This window comes from Gossypium arboreum, chromosome 1 (assembly GCF_025698485.1).
Source record: "Gossypium arboreum isolate Shixiya-1 chromosome 1, ASM2569848v2, whole genome shotgun sequence".
In the NCBI taxonomy this organism is placed as follows: Eukaryota; Viridiplantae; Streptophyta; class Magnoliopsida; order Malvales; family Malvaceae; genus Gossypium; species Gossypium arboreum.
In genome coordinates, this window is record NC_069070.1 from 104902001 (window position 1) to 104923492 (window position 21492).

Here is a 21492-nt window from a genome sequence, read left to right on the forward strand (position 1 = left end):
CATCAAGGTTCATTTACATAATTTATTCACTATTTAATTCCATTCCTAATATTTTTAGTGATTTTTCACATCCACATCGCTGCTGCTGTCAGCATCTGCCTTTAAGGTAGACTTTACCTATTTCATAGTTTCCATGATTCAATTAGCCCTTTTTGCATACATAGCACAAAGTATAATCATGATTAACCATTCCAATGGCTAATCGTTTCTAAACATTTCCATGCCTCTTAGTGATCAACATACAAAACGATTATAGTACTATGCTAAAAACGTATATAAGCCATTTTCGCATGGCTATCCAAATTTACACAAAATCCATGGGTACATGACCAACAACAAAAAGGGTAGTCCTATACATGCCATTTCAAAGTTCAACCAAAATTGTACCAAAAGGGGGCTTTGATAGTGTGGGAGACTTCTGTAACACCCCTAACCCGTGACCATCGCCGGTGTCGGACACGAGGTGTTAACGGGCCAAATCCTCTCAAAGTACCAACCAATTTGGCATTTCCAGGCAGGCTGGAAAACTGCATCACTGTTGCCTTAAAAATCATATCTCGAGTTCCAAAACTCGGAAACTGATTCCGTAAATTTTCCTTGAATTTAGACTCATATATCCATCCATGGAGTTATTTATAGAATTTTTGGTCAGGCCAATTGGTACAGTTTATTAGTTAAAGTCACCCATGTTACAGGGGTTGACTACACTGACCTTCGCGTGTTACAACTTGAATATCTCTCTGTACAGGGATTTAATACTGGTGGCGATTGTTTCTAATGAAACTAGACTCAAAATGGAATCTGCAAGTATAAGGCATGACTTCTAATTCTTTCTGGATAATTTATAGTAAATTTTCAAAGTTGCGACAGGGGACCCAGAAACCGTTCTGGCCCTGTCTCACGAGAACTTTAATATCTCTCAGTATACTGCTCATATGGTCGTTTCGTTTCGTCCATATAAAAATAGATTCATCAAGGTTCAATTTCATAATTTATTCACTATTTAATTCTACTTCTACTATTTTTAGTGATTTTTCAATCTCACCTCACTGCTGCTGTCCGCAACAGTTACTGCAGTAGACTATGCCAATTTCATGAATCTTTCCTTGGCCTTAATCATCCATCATACATGATACAAATTATGGCCACCTTATCAAAATTAAAGTTTCTAAGACTCGTGGCTATAGGTCCTAGCATCCCACTCGACGACCACATAGGCCATTTTCACATGGCTTAAAGTTTACAACTCACAATTCAACAAAACAAAATAGCCTATACATGCCAAATGTTCTTCAACAACGAAGACAATACCAAAAGATTTCCAGCCGGTGTGATGACTTCAACAACGATTCCGAGCACGCAACAATACGAGTCCAAAAGACCTAAAATGGGTGACAAGAAAACACCGAGTGAGTTTATAACTCAGTAAGTCTTAAGCATTCAACAACCATCCATTGATAAAGTTATCACAACATGAAACAATAACGAAGCTGGGTACTCATCCATATCGAAACTATACCATAAATCCTCGGACCTTTCGGTTCAATCTCATACCAAGTCATACATCCACATTTCATATTCTATACAATAAGATATTTGAGGCACTTTACACACCAACTCATTCACACCACAATCATACAATTGCAATCATCACATAGATCTAAAGCTTACCAAGCTCAACCCCGAGCATGAACGTATTTCCTATTCGTCATGAGCTCAAGGTACTTACCCGATCCGCTGTCCATACTCAACTCGATGGAGACACACCCTCCATATAATTGTTCGATCGGAGATATATATATATATATATATATAGTACGCACACACAGTGCTTAATACTCGATTTCGCACACTTAGTGCCATGCGATTTAAGCCCGCACACATAGTGCCATACCCTTCGAACTCGCACACCCAGTGCCGTATATTTCCATCATGCACACTTAGTGCCATATATTTCCAGCATGCACACTTAGTGCCATATATTTCCAGCACGCACACTTAGTGCCGAAAGTAAACTTTCTACACATTTCAACAAATGTCATCACTCCATACACATACATTTTCATTTATATATATATATCATCCCATTAAACACAATTGCATAGATTTTACAATCATTTAAGCAATATCAAACATATGTGCTTAATGACTTACCTTGTGTTGGGTAAAATGGTTCCAACTCGGCTATTCGATGTTCTTTCCTTTGCTTTTGCTTGATTCTCCCCCTCTAGCTTCTTGAGCTAATCAATAAATTAACTAGTTTAACCGTCTTGCCAAATATTTATACATATATACATGACATCAACAATACTATCATCATTAATTCATCAATTCACAAAGTTTTATTTCACGAACATTTGACCCATTTTACCTCATATGGCGAATGCTACATTCATTACCCAACTAGCCATTCAACAATTTTCAACCTCATTACCACCCTTTTTATGTCTAATCGTCTAAATGAGATCATAAACATGCCTAACTATAGCCGAATGTGCAACATTAATCTAGCATTTCCATTGCATTTAACACTTAACATTTATCCCATCTAGGCCAAATTTTGCTAGCACACAAGCCTTTGGCCGAATGTCCTTGACCTCTAGTCACCCAAAAATTTCTTTGTTCTTTAAAATTCATCCAAAACTACATTCGGCACTTCCAACTAATAATTTAGGTGCTCTCAAGCTCATTCACAAGTACTATTATATATCACATTAAGCATTAAATCATTTTGCAACATCAATTTTATAGCATGGCCGAATACTCATGCACATACACACATAACAACAAGAACTCAATGACACAAAAATCTCCTTTTTGTTAAACATTGAACCCACTCATCTCCATGCTTTCATCACAACAACATCAAAACACTAATTAGGAAATACAACATTCTTGGCCGAAATTTAACTCACCTAACAACTTAGTTTCGATCCAAGATTCAAGGAAAAATTTGAACCAATCCTCCAAACTATGCATGCATTTTCAAGAGTGGCATAAAACATACCTTCTTGTATCAAAACACCTTAGTCTAGTAAGCTCCCATGGCTGATTTTCTCAAGCTTTCCCCCCCTTTCTTCTTAGTACATTCGGCCATGCAAAGAAAAATGAGAGAATGGACACTTTTTTTTTCTTTTGTTTTCATCATATTCCCCTTTTTTTTTTCCAATTTCATTTCTTTATTCTCCCTTACATCATGCACTAGGCCAACATGTCTAGGACATGTTTTCCTTGCCCATCACACCCATCTTGGCCGGCCACTATAGAATAATTTGGGCAATATTGACATGCAAGTCCACCTTTGTGTCTACATGCACAAATAAGCCATTACAATTTAGCCTATCATTTTTCACCATGTTTCACCTTGATCCCTATTTAATAATTTCTCATACAATTGGTAAAATTAGAGAATGAAACTTCCACATATGCATGCACACACATAGTAAGCATAAAATATAACAATTAATTATTTTTATAACTCGGGTTTGTGGTCCCGAAACCACTTTTCGTCTAGGGTCGTTTTAGGGCTGTCACAACTTCGACTTCCAAATATCCCGAGTCCGATAGCTGACGAGCCAAAATCTATAAAACAGAGAAACAAAGAAACGGAGTAAGCAATTTATGCTTAGTAAGTTTTGAGCAAGGGATTCCAAGACAACAAAAGCATAGCATTCAGATAGCTAAACGGATAATTTCATATGCACAAATTCTCAATATCATACTTACTTCACATTACCAACCCTTATGTTCATACACAAAAGATCAACTTAGCTAAAGGCCGGTAGCTCATTTATCAACCGGCGAATACTTATTTGTAAGGGTCGACTAATTCAAAGCACATACGAAACATACCTCATTGTCGGGATTTCACAAGCGTATTAACTGAAATTTTTACAGCAAGTTCATTCATTCCCGAATCACGTACCTTTAGAGTTTAACAGGATATAGCCAGTCGTTCAAATACCTTCGGGACATGGCCCGGTTATAGTAGCTCGCACAAATGCCTTCGGGACTTATCCCGGATTTAGTAACTCGCACAAATGCCTTCGGATCTTAGTCCGGATTTAGTAACTCACACAAATGCCTTCAGATCTTAGTCCGGATTTAGTCACTTAGCACAAAGCCTTCGGGACTTAGCCCGGACATCATTCGAAGAACCATGCACACATATATCAATAAATCATGACACATCCATATTTCATTTTCATTACCAAAGCTCAACACAAGACACTTATCATATTTACAATTTCGGCTCAATAGCCACATACAAAGGGCATGATTTTGATTTACTTAAGACATAATCTAATTGAATCATAATTTAAGTTCCATTACTCGAAAACTTACCTCGGATGTTGTCGAACGGCTTCAACGGCTATTCGATCACTTTTTACTTTCCCTTATCCAACTGTGGTCCCCTAAGCTCTTGAGCTAATTCAAACAAATTTAACTTATCAAAGTCTCATTTTGCTAGCTTATGGCCGAATATGATAAGGAGTTTGATAGGTCATATGGCCACCCTTTAGCTCAAATACACAATGATCATACGCATTTTTAATCACATCAACAATTTAATACAATTCATTCGAACATCAAAAGAGAAGCTCAAGGTACTTAGCCCATATATACACATTAGACATTGGAGTCACATATGTACGAAATCACGAATCGAATTCAACATACTAGCTAATATTTCCCCTTAGCCGAATTTTCTAAGTCAAGCTAAAGCCATCAATAGGCTACCAATGGCCGAACATACACATCTATGCTAAGGCCGATTGCAACACTTAATACATTCTACAAGTATGGTCACTTGTGTTGACTAAACACCATTTGTTTCAAGTTCAAAACTTGGCTAATACACATATATACACTATTAAAGCATCCTCTCTCTTTACACTAATTCAACACATGCATTACCCATAATATACCAAATTACATTCGGCCTTAGCACACAACTTGCTAGCCGATTCTTCTCCATCTAGCAACCAATGCACATACGAGCTCATTTGTTAGACTCTACTTCATCTAACAACAACCTTATTTCTCTTCTATATCCTACCATGGCCGAATGCATCACAACACTTTACCATTTCAATTTTTGGTCATGGTTGAACAAGGAACTTAATGTCTCACTCAAGGATGCTAAAAAGAAGATTCAAGAGTTATCAATCCACCATCACATGCATCATTAACAAGCTTCACATTTAGCATGCAATGATATCAACACAAAATCCACCTTGGCGAATACCATCCCCATGACATAGCAAAGATTTGAACCATGGGCTAATAAGAACATCAAGCTAGCAACTAAAACATGCATGAATCTCATGGCACAACATCAAACATACCTTAATCTTGATACAAGTATGGCCGAACCTCCTCCTAATCCTCTTCTAAACCAAACATGGAGCAAGAATTCCTTCCTTCTTCCTTAGAATTTTCGGCCAAAAGAAAATGAAAAGGATGAACAAATTTTTTTTTTCTCTTTTCTTCAACTCACGGCAATGGGGGGGGAATCACACACCTTCTTTCCTTTTTTTTCATTTCTTTATTATCCATACTCCTTATTTTATTTATTCCAACATAAACCACTTACACAACATGTTTTATGACATGTTTTGCCCATCCCCCTTTGTCATGGCCGGCCACTAGGCTTTAATCTAGGGAAATTTGACATGCAAGCCCATCATTTTCACATCATGCATTAATAGGCCACTTTACATTTGCCTAGCACATTTCTAAATTTTCTCACATAAGTCCTATTTGATAAAATTCACTTACAATTAACAAAATTCAAAAATGAATTTTTCACACATGCATATGTACATATAATGAGCATCAACTATGACGGCTAATTATTTTTATGACTCGGTTTAGTGGTCCCGAGACCACTTTCCGACTAGGGTCAATTTAGGGCTGTCACAACGTAACCGATTTTGAAAAAATATTTTAATATTATTTTTTTTGTCTGTGATATGCAAATTTATATCTGCGAAGTTTCTGTGATTTAATTTTTCTGTTTCTGTGCTTAATTATGAAAAAAAGGATTTAATCGCGTAAATGATAAAATTTGCATGCCATATATTCAATGTGTTTAATTGGTATGGCTTTGGATTATTATGGCCTTATGTGGCAATTTCTCCATTGAATTTATGAGTGGTCATAAATGACGTTGTTTTATGTAATTGATATGTTTATTTATGAGGGATACAAAAGTAATTCATGCTTTAACATGAAATAAAGAAAACAAATTGCATGAATATGTTCAAAAACACATATTATATCCTAAAATCAAAGAAAATAAAAAGAAGAAAGCTATTTTAGGTTTCGGCTAGCTTAATCCTTGATTAAGGTATGAATTTTCGTCTGTTTTTTATAATTTCTACGTTTCTGTGATCGTTGCTTCGTGTTCTTCAAAACCCATGTCTGAATTTCTATTTCTGTTGAAGATTATGAAATGTTCCATTGATGATTATATGAACTTTGTAATGTTTTTATATGGATTATGAAAGATATAGGTGAGATTATCATGCTTTATTCTTGAATTTTTTTATGGAATAGAGATATTTAGGCTAATTTGTGAAAATGAAGTTTTGAATGACTAAATTGTGAATTAAATATGTTATTTGGGCTTGTATAGAAGCTATGTATATTCGGCCAAGCTATAGTCTTGGTGAATTTTGCATATTTGTGATTTTGTGAAAAATAGACTAAATTGTCAAAGTGTGAAAATGTAAGGGCTAAAATGCAAAGTGCCCTAAATATGTGTTCATGGATTATTTTGAATGAAATGAATGATTGAATGGTTGAATTTGAATTGTATTAGATCAAGAACAAAGAAAATTGGACTTAGATCGAGGGAAGTTCAAAATAGTTGAATAGTAGACTCGTTTCCGTCTGAACTTCGTACGAGGTAAGTCAAAATAAAATTACGTGTTAAATTGATTGAATGTTGTATATACTAGTTATAATCTGTATTGGATGGTTGTGAGAGCCTGATGAATGAATTTTGAGTAAATTCCGATAATATGCTAGTATCTGAAAAGCTCTATATGTTTCTAACAGAACGTTGTCATCGATCTGAGATATCGTGTAAAACTGTGTCTGGGACACAGGCCTCGATTTGAGATTTACGTGTAAGACGATGTTTGGGACATCGGCATCGTATCTGAATTCGTGTAAGACCCTGTCTGGGACAGAGGCATTGATATTGATTTACATGTAAGACCACATCTAGGATGTCGGCATTGTACCCGTTTATAAGTATCTGTATCATTTCTGAATCGTCTGATGATAGAGTACGACATATGGGAATGAATATATAAAATGTATAATCTATACAGGTACGTTTGTATCGTACTAATTTTCTGAATATAAAAGACTCTATTTCTGTGAAATAATGAATACGAAGTATGTATGAAATCATGGAAATGAAACATGACATGTATACAAGCAAATGAGCATAGTTAGGCTCATGAACTATTCTGTATTTGGCTATGAATTCTTGCTGTTGATTTGTACTTTATATGCTTTAATAGTTAGACCAATTATATTTGGCTTACTAAGCTCTTTGTAGCTTACTCTGTGTGATTTCTGTCTGTTTTACAGTTATCGTAGCTACTTAAGGCTTGGGGATAGTCGAGGATTGTCACCATACTATCAAACTCATTTGGGTACTTTTGAAAGTGTAAATATTTTTAAGTATGGCATGTATAAGCTAGAATATCTATGTATTTAAGTTTTGATATGTATATATGTTATGCCATGAGAGTTGGCTAGCAAATGGTATATATGTGCTTAGTTTTGGTAAATGGTTTTTGATGCCAAATTGTGTATGCTTGTAATGGATATATGGCCTTATATATGGTGATCATTTTGAAATATGGCAAGTTATGGAAATGGTAAGTTTAAGCATGAGTTAGAGGGTGCCATAAGTGAGCTATGAAATGAGCATTTTGAGATGTTGTTGTAATAAGATTTTTAATGTGTTTTGGTATGAATTTGAATAGGTTATTGAATGATGATGATTTAGTTATAATGAAGCATGATTTGAGCATTGAATTGGCTAAAATTTTGGTATAAATGTTGTTTAATATTGTTTGTAGGAATAACCCAAAAAGGGGTGGCAAGTTGGCTTAAACCAAGCCTGCATTATGCCACACGGTCAAGGAACATGGGCATGCCTTGTGGCCATGTATACAAAGCAGTAACCTCTTAAGATCACACGGTCAAGACACATGGGCGTGTCATATGGCCGTGGGCTTAAGTCAGTAGCCAGCAAAGTATCACACGACCATGGCACACGATCGTGTCTGTTGCCCGTGTGTAAAAGTCAGTATGTATACTCTGTTTTGGTATGGCCGGACCTCATGGGTGTGTCTGGTGCCCGTGTAAGGCACACGGCCTGATCACACGGGCGTGTGACCTCAACAGAATTGAAATTTTTTTCTATGTTATGAAAATTCTAAATGTGTTCGGTTTAGTCCCAACCTTTTCTAAAAGTATTTTTTAGGTCTTGGATATCTCTATAATGGATGAATTGTTGAATCGCTTATGCATTAATATTATGTGATATCCGTGATTCTGTATTGATCTGTGATGTTCTGTTTGTCTGGTAATGCCCCTTACCTATTCTGGTGACAGTTGTAGGATAGGGGTGTTACATTTTATTGGTATCAGAGATATGATTTAGTCGGTTCTAGGGCTACCATAGCATATGTGAGTCTAGCTATACATGTCATATTTATGAACTACGATAGTATGATGAATCCTGGCATTGAAATGTGCTTTTATATAGCAATGGATCTCGATAGAGCTGTTGTTGACGATGTTGAAAGTAATGCGCCTGCTCCCACGCAAGGGACGGTGCAAGTTGATTCTCGAACGGCTATGAGTAGCCGTGATGGTGAGGCTAAACAAGCCTTCTATCATATGATGAATGAATGGTTCACCCAATACATTAGAACCAATCAGGCTGTACAACAACCTCCACCCCCGGTTAATCCTTCTGAAATTCCTGTTATGTCCTCAATGAATCCGGTTCAGTTAAGTAGACCACCAGTTGATAAGATTAGAAAGTATGAGGCTGAAGGGTTATGAGCTACAACGAATGATGATGCTAAAATAGCCGAATTCTGGTTAGAGAATACAATATGAGTGTTTGATGAAATGTCTCTAAATTCTGAGGAATGTGTAAAATGTGTTGTTTCACTTCTGATAGATACGGCGTACCATTGGTGGAAAACTTTAATATCTGTGGTTCTAAGTGAACGGGTTACTTGGTATTTCTTCCAAACTGAATTTCAGAAGAAATACATTAGTTAGAGATTCATCGATCAGAAACGTAAAGAGTTTCTCGAGCTTAAACAAGGCCGTATGTCTGTTACTGAATACGAACGTGAATTTGTGAGATTGAGCCAGTATGCTTGGGAATGTATATTAAATGAAGAAATAATGTGCAAAAGGTTTGAAGATAGACTAAACGAAGATATCCATCTGTTAGTTGGGATTTTGGAAATTAAAGAAATGGTAGTGCTAGTTGAGTGAGCTTGTAAAGTTGAAGAATTAAGTAAAGAGAAAAGAAAAGCTGATTCTGAAGCTAGATATGTTAGAAAAAGATCTTCGAGTAGATCATTTCAGTCTGTGTCAAAGAAATTTCGAGATGATCATAGCCATTCAAAGGCTGATGTAAGACATTCGAATCGAGATCGAGCTAGATCGCATTCAAATTTCAGAGCTCTTGCTACTTTTGTTGCAAGTGTCGGGTATGTCTGATCTGAGAAACCTGAATGTAAACACTGTGGTAAAAGACATCCAAGAAATTGTAGATTAAATGACCGAGCCTGTTTTCGATGTGGATCTTTGGACCATTTTGTAAGAGATTGTTCTAAACCTGCTGAGCAAGAGAATATACAGAATATGAGACCGAGCAACACCTCATCTAGAGGTAGACCTTCCAGAAATATGGGAAATGCAAGTGGTGGTCAAAGAGCTACTAAGGATACTGCTGTTAGATCTGAGGTCAGAGCACTTGCAAGAGCCTATGCTATCCGAGCTCATGAGGAAGCCTCGTCTCCAAACATGATTACTGGTACTTTTACTCTTTATGATACTTCTGTGATTACATTGATAGACCCTGGATCAACGCATTCATATATCTGTATGAATTTAATGCACAGTAAGACTTTGCCTGTAGACTTTACTGAATTCGTAATTAGAGTATAAAACCCCTTAGGCAAAAGTGTCTTGGTTGATAAAGTCTACAATAATTGCCCGCTATTGATTCGAGATATCTGTTTTCCTACTGATCTGATACTCTTACCTTTCGACGAATTTGATATAATTATGGGAATAGACTGGTTAACTTTGCACGATGCTATTGTGAATTGCAAACGAAAAGTCATTGATTTAAGGTGTAAGAATGATGAGATAATTCGAATTGAGTCTAGTGATCTGAATGGACTACCAGCTGTGATATCTACAATGAAAGCACGAAAATATGTAAAGAAAGGCTGTGAAGCCTACTTAACTTATATGTTAGACTCGAAATTGAATGATAAGAAAGTCGAATCAGTGTCTGTTGACTGTGAATCGTCTGATGTGTTTCCTGAAGAACTACCGGGTTTGCCTCCGATTCAAGAAGTCAAGTTTGGCATTGAATTAGTACCTGGTACTACTCCGATTTCGATAGCTCCGTATAGAATGGCTCTGACCGAGTTAAAGGAATTAAACTCTCAATTGAATTGACTGATCGAGGATTTGCTAGGCCGAGCTTTTCACCATGGGGTGCTCCTGTTCTGTTTGCGAAAAAGAAAGATGGCACAATGAGAATGTGTATTGATTACCGTCAGCTTAACAAAGTGACTATAAAGAACAAATATCCTCTTCCTAGAATTGATGACTTATTCGATCAGTTGAAAGGTGCTATTGTGTTTTCAAAGATAGATCTGAGATCGGTTTACTATCAGTTGCGAGTAAAGGACTTTGACATTCCAAAAACTGCTTTCAGAATGAGGTACGGGCATTATGAATTTTTAGTTATGCCTTTTGGATTAACGAATGCACCTACTGTCTTTATGGATTTAATGAATAGAATTTTCAAACCGTATCTAGATCAATTTGTTGTGGTATCATTGATGACATATTGATTTATTCACGTGATTAATCTAAGCATGTTGAACATCTGAGAATAGTGCTACAGACTCTGCGAGACAAACAGTTGTATGCAAAGTTCAGTCAATGTGAATTCTGGTTGCGAGAAGTTGGTTTCCTGGGTCATATTGTATCAGCCTCTGGTATCCAAGTTGATCCGAGCAAAATTTCAGCTATTCTAGATTGCAAACCTCCGAGGAATGTATCTGAAGTCTGTAGTTTTCTGGGACTTGCTGGTTACTATAGAAGATTAGTAAAAGGTTTCTCGATGATTGCGACTCCGTTGACAAAATTGCTCTAGAAAGATGTGAAGTTTGAGTGGTCTGAAAAGTGTCAGAACAATTTTGATTAGTTGAAAGCTTTATTGACTGAAGCTCCAGTTTTGGTACAACCTGAATTGGGTAAAGAATTTGTGATTTATAGTGATGCTTCGTTGATTGGTCTGGTATATGTTCTAATACAGGAAGGAATAGTTATAGCTTATGCCTCGAGACAACTAAATTCGCAAGAAAAGAACTATCAAACTCACGACCTCGAGTTAGCTGCTATTGTGTTTGCCTTAAAGATCTGGCGTCACTATCTGTTTGGTGAGAAATGTTACATATTTTCTGATCATAAAAGTCTGAAGTATTTAATGACACAAAAAGATTTGAATCTACGACAAAGAACATGGCTTGAATTACTAAAGGACTACGAACTTGTGATAGATTATCATCCGGGTAAAGCAAATGTTGTTGCTGATGCCCTGAGTCGAAAATCATTGTTTGCTTTACGTGCGATGAATGTTTGTTTGGTTCTGTCTAATGATGGTTCAGTTTTAGCTAAATTAATAGCAAAACGAGCTCAGTGTGATTCTGAATTCCGAGTTAATGTTGATGATTGTTTGAGATTCAGAAATAAACTTTGTGTTCCGAGAAATCCAGAGTTAATCCGGACGATTTTAAGTGAAGCTCATAGTAGTTGTTTATCTGTACATCCGGGTAGTACGAAAATGTATAATGATTTGAAGCAGCATTATTGGTCGTCCGGAATGAAAAGAGATATCTCTGAATTTGTTTCTAAATGCTTCATCTGTCAACAAGTCAAAGCTGAGCATCAAATGCCGTCTGGATTGTTACAACCGATTATGATTCTAGAGTGGAAATGGGGTCGAGTGACTATGAATTTTATTTCGGGTTTGCCTCTGTCTCCAAGAAAGAAAGACGCAATTTGGGTTGTAGTTGATCGTTTGACGAAATCAACTCATTTTATTCCGATTCGATTTGATTATTCACTCGATAAATTAGCTGAGTTAAATATTTCTGAAATCATGAAACTGCATGGTGTACCATTGTCGATAGTGTCAGATAGAGACCCGAGATTTACATCGTGGTTCTGGAAGAAATTGCAAGATGCTCTGGGTACTAAATTGCATTTTAACACTGCTTTTCATTCGAAAATAGATGGTCAATCTGAACGGATTATTCAGATACTCGAGGATATGTTGAGATGTTGCATTCCTGAGTTTGAAGGTACGTGGGAACAATATCTACCTTTGATTGAATTCGTTTATAATAATAGCTTTCAATCGAGCATTAAAATGGCACCGTACGAAGCCTTATACGGTAGAAAGTGTAGAACTCCATTATCTTTGGTCGAGCTCGGTGAGGATAAGATTACTGATTGATCGATAAAAGAAATGTAAGCGAAAGTGAAAGTAGTCCGAGATAGTCTGAAAGCTACCTCTGATCGTCAAAAATCTTATGCGGATTTAAAACGAAAAGATATCGAATTTGAGATCGATGATAAAGTGTTTTTGAAAGTATCTCCGTGGAAGAAACTGTTCCGATTTGGTAAAAAGGAAAGTTGAGTCCGAGGTTCATCAGACCGTATGAAATCATCGAGCGAATTGGGTCGGTTACTTATAGATTGAGGCTACTATCTGAGTTAGAAAAGATACATAATGTGTTTCATGTATCGATGCTTCGACAATCCAGATCCGATCCTTTGCATATAATTTCCCCGTCTGATATTGAAATCCAATCTGATATGACTTATGAAGAAAAGTCGATCCATATTTTAGCTCGTGAGGTTAAAGAGTTACGAAATAAGAAAATTCCATTAGTTAAAGTGATGTGGCATTGACACGGTGTTGAAGAGGCCACGTGGGAGTCTGAAGATGTTATGAGACAACAATATCTGAATCTGTTTAATGGTAAGATTTTCAGGGATGAAAATCCCTAAGGGGGAGAATTGTAACAGTCCGATAGTGACCCTAGTCGGAACAGTGGTTTCGAGACCACGTAACAGATTCTGAAAAAAATATTTTAATATTATTTTCTGTACCTATGATATGTGAATTTATATCTGCGAAGTTTCTGTGATTTAATTTGTCTGTTTCTGTGCTTAATTATGAAAAAAAGGATTTAATTGCGTAAATGATAAAATTTGCATGCCATATATTCAATGTGTTTAATTGGATAAAATTTGCATGCCATATATTCAATGTGTTTAATTGGCATAGCTTTGGATTATTATGGCCTTATGTGGCAATTTCTCCATTGAATTTATGAGTGGTCATAAATGACGTTGTTTTATGTAATTGATTTGTTTATTTATGAGGGATACAAAGGTAATTCATGCTTTAACATGAAATAAAGAAAACAAATTGCATGAATGTGTTCAAAAACACATATTATATCCTAAAATCAAAGAAAATAAAAAGAAGGAAGCCATTTTAGGTTTCGGCTAGCTTAATCCTTGATTAAGGTATACATTTTCTTCTGTTTTTTATAATTTCTACGTTTCTGTGATCGTTGCTTCGTGTTCTTCAAAACCCATGTCTGAATTTCTGTTTCTGTTGAAGATTATGAAATGTGCCATTGATGATTATATGATCTTTGTAATGTTTTTATATGGATTATGAAAGATATAGGTGAGATTATCATGCTTTATTCTTGAATTTTTTATGGAATAGAGATATTTGGGCTAATTTGTGAAAATGAGGTTTTGAAGGACTAAATTGTGAATTAAATATGTTAGTTTGGCTTGTATAGAAGCTATGTATATTCGGCCAAGCTATAGTCTTCTGAATTTTGCATATTTGTGATTTTGTGAAAAATAGACTAAATTGTCAAAGTGTGAAAATGTAAAGGCTAAAATGCAAAGTGCCCTAAATATGTGTTCATGAATTATTTTGAATGAAATGAATGATTGAATGGTTGAATTTGAATTGTATTAGATCAAGAACAAAGAAAATTGGACTTAGATCGAGGGAAGTTCAAAATAGTTGAATAGTTGACTCGTTTTCGTCTGAAATTCGTACGAGGTAAGTCAAAATACAATTACGTGTTAAATTGATTGAATGTTGTATCTACTAGTTATAATCTGTATTGGACGGATGTGAAAGCCTGATGAATGAATTTCGAGTAAATTCCGATAATGTGCTAGTATCTGAAAAGCTCTGTATGTTTTTGACGGAACATTGTCATCGATCTGAGATATCGTGTAAGACCGTGTCTGGGACACAGGCCTCGATTTAAGATTTACATGTAAGACGATGTCTGGGACATCGGCATCATATCTGAATTCGTATAAGACCCTGTATGGGACAGAGGCATTGATATTGAATTACATGTAAGACCACGTCTCGGCATTGTACCCGTTTATGAGTATCTATATCATTTCTGAACCGTCTGATGGTAGAGTACGACATATGGGAATGAATATATGAAATGTATAATCTATACAGGTACGTTTGTATCGTACTAAATTTCTGAATATGAAAGACTCTGTTTCTGTGAAATAATGAATGCGAAGTATATATGAAATCATGGAAATGAAACATGACATGTATATAAGCAAATGAGCATAGTTAGGCTCATGAACTATTCTGTATTTGGCTATGAATTCTTGATGTTGATTTGTACTTTATATGCTTTAATAATTAGACCAATTGTATTTGGCTTACTAAGCTCTTTGTAGCTTACTCTGTGTGAATTCTGTCTGTTTTACAGTTATCGTAGCTACTAAAGGCTCGGGGATAGTCGAGGATTGTCACCATACTATCGAACTCATTTTGGTACTTTTGAAAGTGTAAATATTTTTAAGTATGGCATGTATAAGCTAGAATGTCTATGTATTTAAGTTTTGATATGTATATATGTTATGCCATGAGAGTTGGCTAGCAAATGGTATGTATGTGGTTAGTTTTGGTAAATGGTTTGTGATGCAAAATTGTGAATGCTTGTAATGGATATATAGCCTTATATATGGTGATCATTTTGAAATATGGCAAGTTGAGGAAATGGTAAGTTTAAGCATGAGTTAGAGGGTGCCATAAGTGAGCTATGAAATGAGCATTTTGGCATATTGTTGTAATAAGATTTTTAATGTGTTTTGGTATGAATTTGAATAGGTTATTGAATGATGATGATTTAGTTATAATGAAGCATGATTTGAGCATAGAATTGGCTAAAAATTTTGGTATAAATGTTGTTGAATATTGTTTGTAGGAATGACCCAAAAAGGGGTGGCAAGTTGGCTTAAACCAAGCCTGCATTGTGCCACGCGGTCAAGGAACACAGGCGTGCCTTGTGGCCGTGTATGCAAAGCAGTAACCTCTTAAGATCACACAGTTAAGACACATGGGGGTGTCATATGGCCGTGGGCTTAAGTCAATAGCCAGCTAAGTATCACACGGCCATGGCATACAGCTGTTTCTATTGGCCGTGTGTAAAAGTCAGTATGTATACTCTGTTTTGGCACGACTGGACCTCATGGGCGTGTCTGGTGCCCGTGTAAGGCACACAGTCTGATCACACGGGCATGTGACCTCAGCAGAATTGAAAATTTTTTCTAAGTTCTGAAAATTCTAAATGTGTTTGGTTTAGTCCCGACCTTTTTTAAAAGTATGTCTGAGGTCTTGAAGACCTCCATAATGGATGAATTGTTGAATCGCTTATGCATTAATATTATGTGATATCCGTGATTCTGTATTGATCTATGATGTTCTGTCTTTCTAGTAATGCCCCTTACCTATTCCGGCGACGGTCGCGGGATAGGGGTGTTACAACTCATTTTACAACTTTTACAAATAAGTCTTTTTTTGACATTTTTTACTAAAAATCACTGAGCAAAAGTTGTTTATCTTACAACTAACATACATTTTCTACCATTAGACATCAAAATACATGCATGTCTAACATGGGTAAAATTTTAGACTTTGACAATACTTCAAAATAGTCCTTGGAAAAGCTAGATTAGGTTACAAAGATCTCAAAAACATGAAAATCATTAAAAACGGGGCTAGAATAGACTTACAATCGAGCTTGGAAGTGGCCAAAACCCTAGCTAGGGTTCCCCTTGAAATTTTGGCACTAAGGGACTCAATTGAAGAAGATGACATCTTTTTATTTGTTTTATTTTATCTTTATTTACTAAATAACCAAAATGCCCTTTACTTAAAACATAAAAATTCTCTTACTTCATGTCCATTTTTGTCCACTATCTTAAAAAATGGTCTAATTACCATCTAAGGACCTTCAATTTAAAATCTCATAACAATCTAACACTTTTAGCATGTAGAACCTAAATTTTGGACTTATTGTAATTTAGTCCTTTTAGCCAAATTAAGAGCCCCAATCGATAAAATTTTGAAACGAAATTTTCACGAAACAATTCCATAAAATTGTAGACCATAAAAATATAATAAAAATAAATGTTTCTACGTTGGATTCGTGGTCCCGAAACCATTGTTCCATTTAGACCCAAAACCGGGCAGTTACATTAGTAGCAAGAGAATAAGAGCAGATGAAAGATGATTTCCGTGTCTTAGCCTTCTCTCAGATGTTATGGTGAGCTTATATATGGGAGACAAAGATGCTCAAATGTCTTGAAGTCACTGATTGTGGAGTTATACATTGTTCTTTTGCAGTGGTACTGATGTAACGTCCTAGGATATGACTTCTTAGGGTAGTTGAGTAATCAATAGGTTTGAATTCCCATGTGCACTCTACATATACCTAGTGAGGGTGATCTTGCGAAGATTCGCCAGTCTATTGTGGTCTGAGGTTTGCCAAGTGCTGATTGAGAGTTCATCTAATATGGACATGTTTATCTATAACTTGGTTGTTAATTACAGTGGAGGAGATATAACAAGTTCTATGCTTGAATTTTGATTTAGGTGTGTTATATTTGTACTCAGTAGCTTTTTTATAACAGTAATAAAAATACCATTTGACTAAGTAAAAAGGAAATTGAACACAAACTTTTATTCAATTTTATCTTACTTTTTAAGATAAATGCAAGACTAAGGTCTAGAATTGCGTTCCTTTCATGAAATTTGATATTATACATATAGAACATATAGAAAGGAAATAACAATAGAGCTAGCTCGCCTCCAACTCCAACCTTCATTTTTTCGATGCATCCAATTCCTGCTCTTCTCTTGCTACAACTTCACTGTAAAATAGAAAATAAACAATCTTTAGTAAAAATACAAATGACGAAGCCTTAAGAACTTTGGGAAGAGAAATACCGGAGAGCATGAGTGATTATGGCTGCCTTGTCAAGCTCTTGGTTTTGTCTAGCTTTCAAGATTTGGAACATTAGAGCAAGGCGGATTTGGGTTTTTGCACTTTGTTGTGTTATAAGCATAGTCTCTTTTCGAAGTTCTTCACAGTGCAATTCAATGGCTTCAAATTTTTCTCGTACTTGTCTTTGCCCCTCTTTTATCTCTCTTTGCTCCGCAGTTATTTCTTTCATCTCCACTCTTAACCTTTTCATGCGAGAGTTTACACTTCTCAACCTTCTCTTCTGCTAAAATGCCATTTAATTTATTGTAAGAGTCCAAAATTTTAAAGTTTTCCGGAAAGAAAAAACAATTTTAAAGTTTGGCTCAATATAAAATTTCAAAGGAGGTCACTGAGGGAAAGAAAAGAGATTTCCAATGTTAAAATTAAAACTCAAGACTTCTTTAATTCCATTTTTAAAGATTACTAGTTGAATGTAATTAGGTGTGATATCAGTCCAGTTAAATATTTTTGAACCGGTTCGATTACATTATCGATTTTTCATAGTAATTTTTCTTTTAAATTTTAGATATATTTTAACAAAATGAGCTTTGTTTTATGTCTTTTGAATTTAACAAAATTTCAAAATCTTTTTCACAAATATTTCTAAACAAAACAATAAGATTTGAATAATTTTAAATTGTTTTCACTAATTTAAATATAAAATATTTATTTTTATATTATAAAATTAAAATTAATTACATATTAAATAAAATAGAATTTTAATCAATTTTAAGTAATCGTAATTTTAAACTTGTATATTATAAATTATTCAAACACTACAATTCGAGTAGATTTTCGATTTTTTAATTTTTCCTACTCAACCCTAAATATAACATGACACGAAAATTCCAAACTTTATGAAATTTAAATTTAAATATAAACTTGCATTCCAAAATGAAATACGTTTCAACTTTGACTCTAGTATTTAAAGTACAAGCATGGTTGAGATTGAATAGTTTTATAATTACTAGGAATTGAAGAACCTATTTTGTAGATGAAAAATAATAAAATATTAAAATTTTCACACTCACAAAAAAAATATATTGTATATTTTTTATATTTTAAAAACACGCATATATAAATTTTACATTTTGATAGATAATAAATATTTAAAAAAAAAGCGTTTTCTTTCTAATGATGAGAAGTTATATAATCAGCAGTTTATTCTTTTTCCGGTTTTTATGAAAATGTGAATATATTTAGATTTTTCTAACAACGTGATTGTTTTAATATATATATATATATTGGATTGTAGGGGTAAGATTCGATTTGAAAAATTAGAAAAGTTTAAATTTTGAATCATTCAAATTGAATTAATCAAAAATTTTAATTTGAAAAGGCGAATCCAGAACAATTTTTTAAGAGCCGAATGAAATTTTATTTTTTTACAGTTTATATCTTTATAATTTTTAAAAGATTAAATCAAATTTTTATAATTTTAAGGAGAAACAAAATATAATTTTACCTTTACTAATTTAAATATTTTTAAAAAATTAAAAACCTAAATAATAATTTTTCATTTTAGGGCCAGGGCCTCCGTAGATTCGTCTTCGCTCCCAACCCACTCCCCTAGTCTCCCCCTCAAACTCGAATATATAAATTTGGAGTTGATATTATATGTAAGCCCATGCCAAATGTACCTAGCTCCGTCTAAGACCATGCGTGGCAGGCCGACACCAAACTCACTGATGTTCTTACAGTTTATTCGACTCAACCCCACGCTGCTTTATTTATCTTTATTCCTAAACTAAACAAATATTTTTATTTTTACATAATTGTTTTAATTTTTGTTCGATTAATTTGTTTAATTACCTAATTATTATATTTCATATTCTATTGATGTATAACATATATGTCAAATTTAGAATAAATTAAAATTTTTAACTATTTATTTTATGTAAAATAAAATTCAGTGATTTAATATATATTAATATAGACAATACTTTATATTGATATAATAAAGAGATAAAATTGATTTCAAAATTTACATACATATTAATAAATTCAACCGTTAAAATATATTAATCGTTTATATATATATTCAAACTAACGACTCAAGAACGTTTACTTAAAACATATGCTGATCAATCTTGACATTGCATCCGCATTAAAAAACTATTTGCAAAGGAGTGGTATTTGGGTAAGAATGGCGTGGGCCCCAGCCCCCCTAAAATGTAAAATTATTTTTTAGGCCCTTAAATTTTTAAAAAATTTTATATTAGTAAAGGTAAAATTACACTTTGACTCTCTTAAAATTATAAAAATTCGATTTAATCCTTTACAAATTATAAAGATATAAACTATAAAAAATTAAAATTTCATCCAGCCCTTAAAAAATTTTTCTGGCTTCGCCCCTGGACGAACCTTTACTAGTCAAACACCTCTTTAATATGGATAAGAGATCATGTAACCTTGATATGGTGAAATCACTTTTTAATAAAGAGGAAGCCAGACTCATTCCTACTATTCCAATTGATCGTTCTCACATTGAAGATTGCATGATTTGGCACTTCATAAAGAACAGAGACTATATATTGTTAAATTTGGGTACCATCTTATTATTGAGTCCAGTCCAAAATTTGAAGAGCCATGTCCACAGCCTATAGCCAGACTATGGAAAAGCGTTTGAAAAGTTGAAGGGACCCCTTAGGTGAAGAAGTTTCTATGGAGGGCTTGCCCCAATGCCTTAACCACATATGAAATTCTAAAGCTTAGACACAGGGACAGCTCCTTCCATGATGAAAATAAGCCCCTCCAAGGCTCCAACGCATTCCATTATTTCTGCTGCTGCCTTCTTTACGAAGGCTTCCGCGGTTTGTTGCATTAGTGGATTGAAGTTGTGAATGTGCTCCAAAGCCTTGGATAACATTTCGATAGAACTTAGAGCTAGATTATGCTGGTTTATCTGGAAAGCACGACATGAATGGATTTTTAATTTTAGGCATTAAAGGGGACGTCGTTCAAACTTGGCATGACTGCCAGGACTACTCTGTAAAAGAAGCAGCCGGACGAGCGAATGATCCCTCATGGCCAACTGAGCTCAACCGACAGCTTGGTCAAAATTAATTGCGACCGCAATGTTTAAATCCAACTCTAATCAGGTAGACTTTGCAAAGTCGGATGAGAGTATAATGATACACTTATCGATCCAACCAGATGCAGATTATAATAATATTTAACGAATTCGAATTTATAACAGTATATTTGGATTCAAGTATTATTAATTTTTTTTATAGAAAATATTATTAAAAATTAATATATACGATACTAGCATTCCTATCTTTATTTCTTTCAGGGGGATTTGCTACAGTTTTTAGCAACCCTCTGGTTCCTCAAGTCAATTCCGTTTGATCATCATAATATATATGAATAAAGAATTATAAAAATGGAACCTGATTCTGTCTTTGTGATGTCCTGTACTGCATTCTCGCAGCCACCGCTAGCTTGAAGTTCCTCCTTGTCGCCTGCATTTTCCCTTTTTTTCTTCAAATATTTCAGGTCGTTCAAGTTTGGTATTCAATGTTCTGCAGTTTGTTTGCCGACGTAAACTGCACATATATATAATCAATATCATCTTATCTTTTATATGAATTATATTTTTTTAATTTCTTTTTTAGAAATAGGTGACTAGCAATTATTGTAAGTCAATTATATGAGGTTGGTACATCTAAATAGAATTATCAAAAAAGTAGTTAAGTTCTTGTTTTAGTAGTATCAGAGTTAGGTTTGCAAAACTTTGCTTGTGTTTTTACGTATCCATGTGCGCGCGTGTGTGTTTTAAAAAAAA

General features: G+C 34.6%; 1 protein-coding gene across 2 annotated transcripts; it reads right to left on the reverse strand.

The window, feature by feature from the left end:
• Positions 1–17399: 17399 nt before the first annotated feature.
• On the reverse strand, positions 17400–21277 carry LOC108485874 (uncharacterized). 2 transcript variants are annotated; one of them, XM_017789721.2, is made up of 3 exons: positions 21098–21277; positions 17669–17949; positions 17400–17592 (listed from the first exon to the last, which is right to left on the reverse strand). In XM_017789721.2, exons 1-3 carry the CDS (start codon positions 21173–21175, stop codon positions 17544–17546), a joined length of 408 nt encoding a protein of 135 aa, XP_017645210.1. In that variant the 5' UTR covers positions 21176–21277; the 3' UTR covers positions 17400–17543. The 2 variants fall into 2 exon arrangements, with proteins under 2 accessions (XP_017645210.1, XP_017645211.1); XM_017789722.2 differs by having other exon boundaries at positions 17669–17946; positions 21098–21271.
• Positions 21278–21492: the final 215 nt, after the last annotated feature.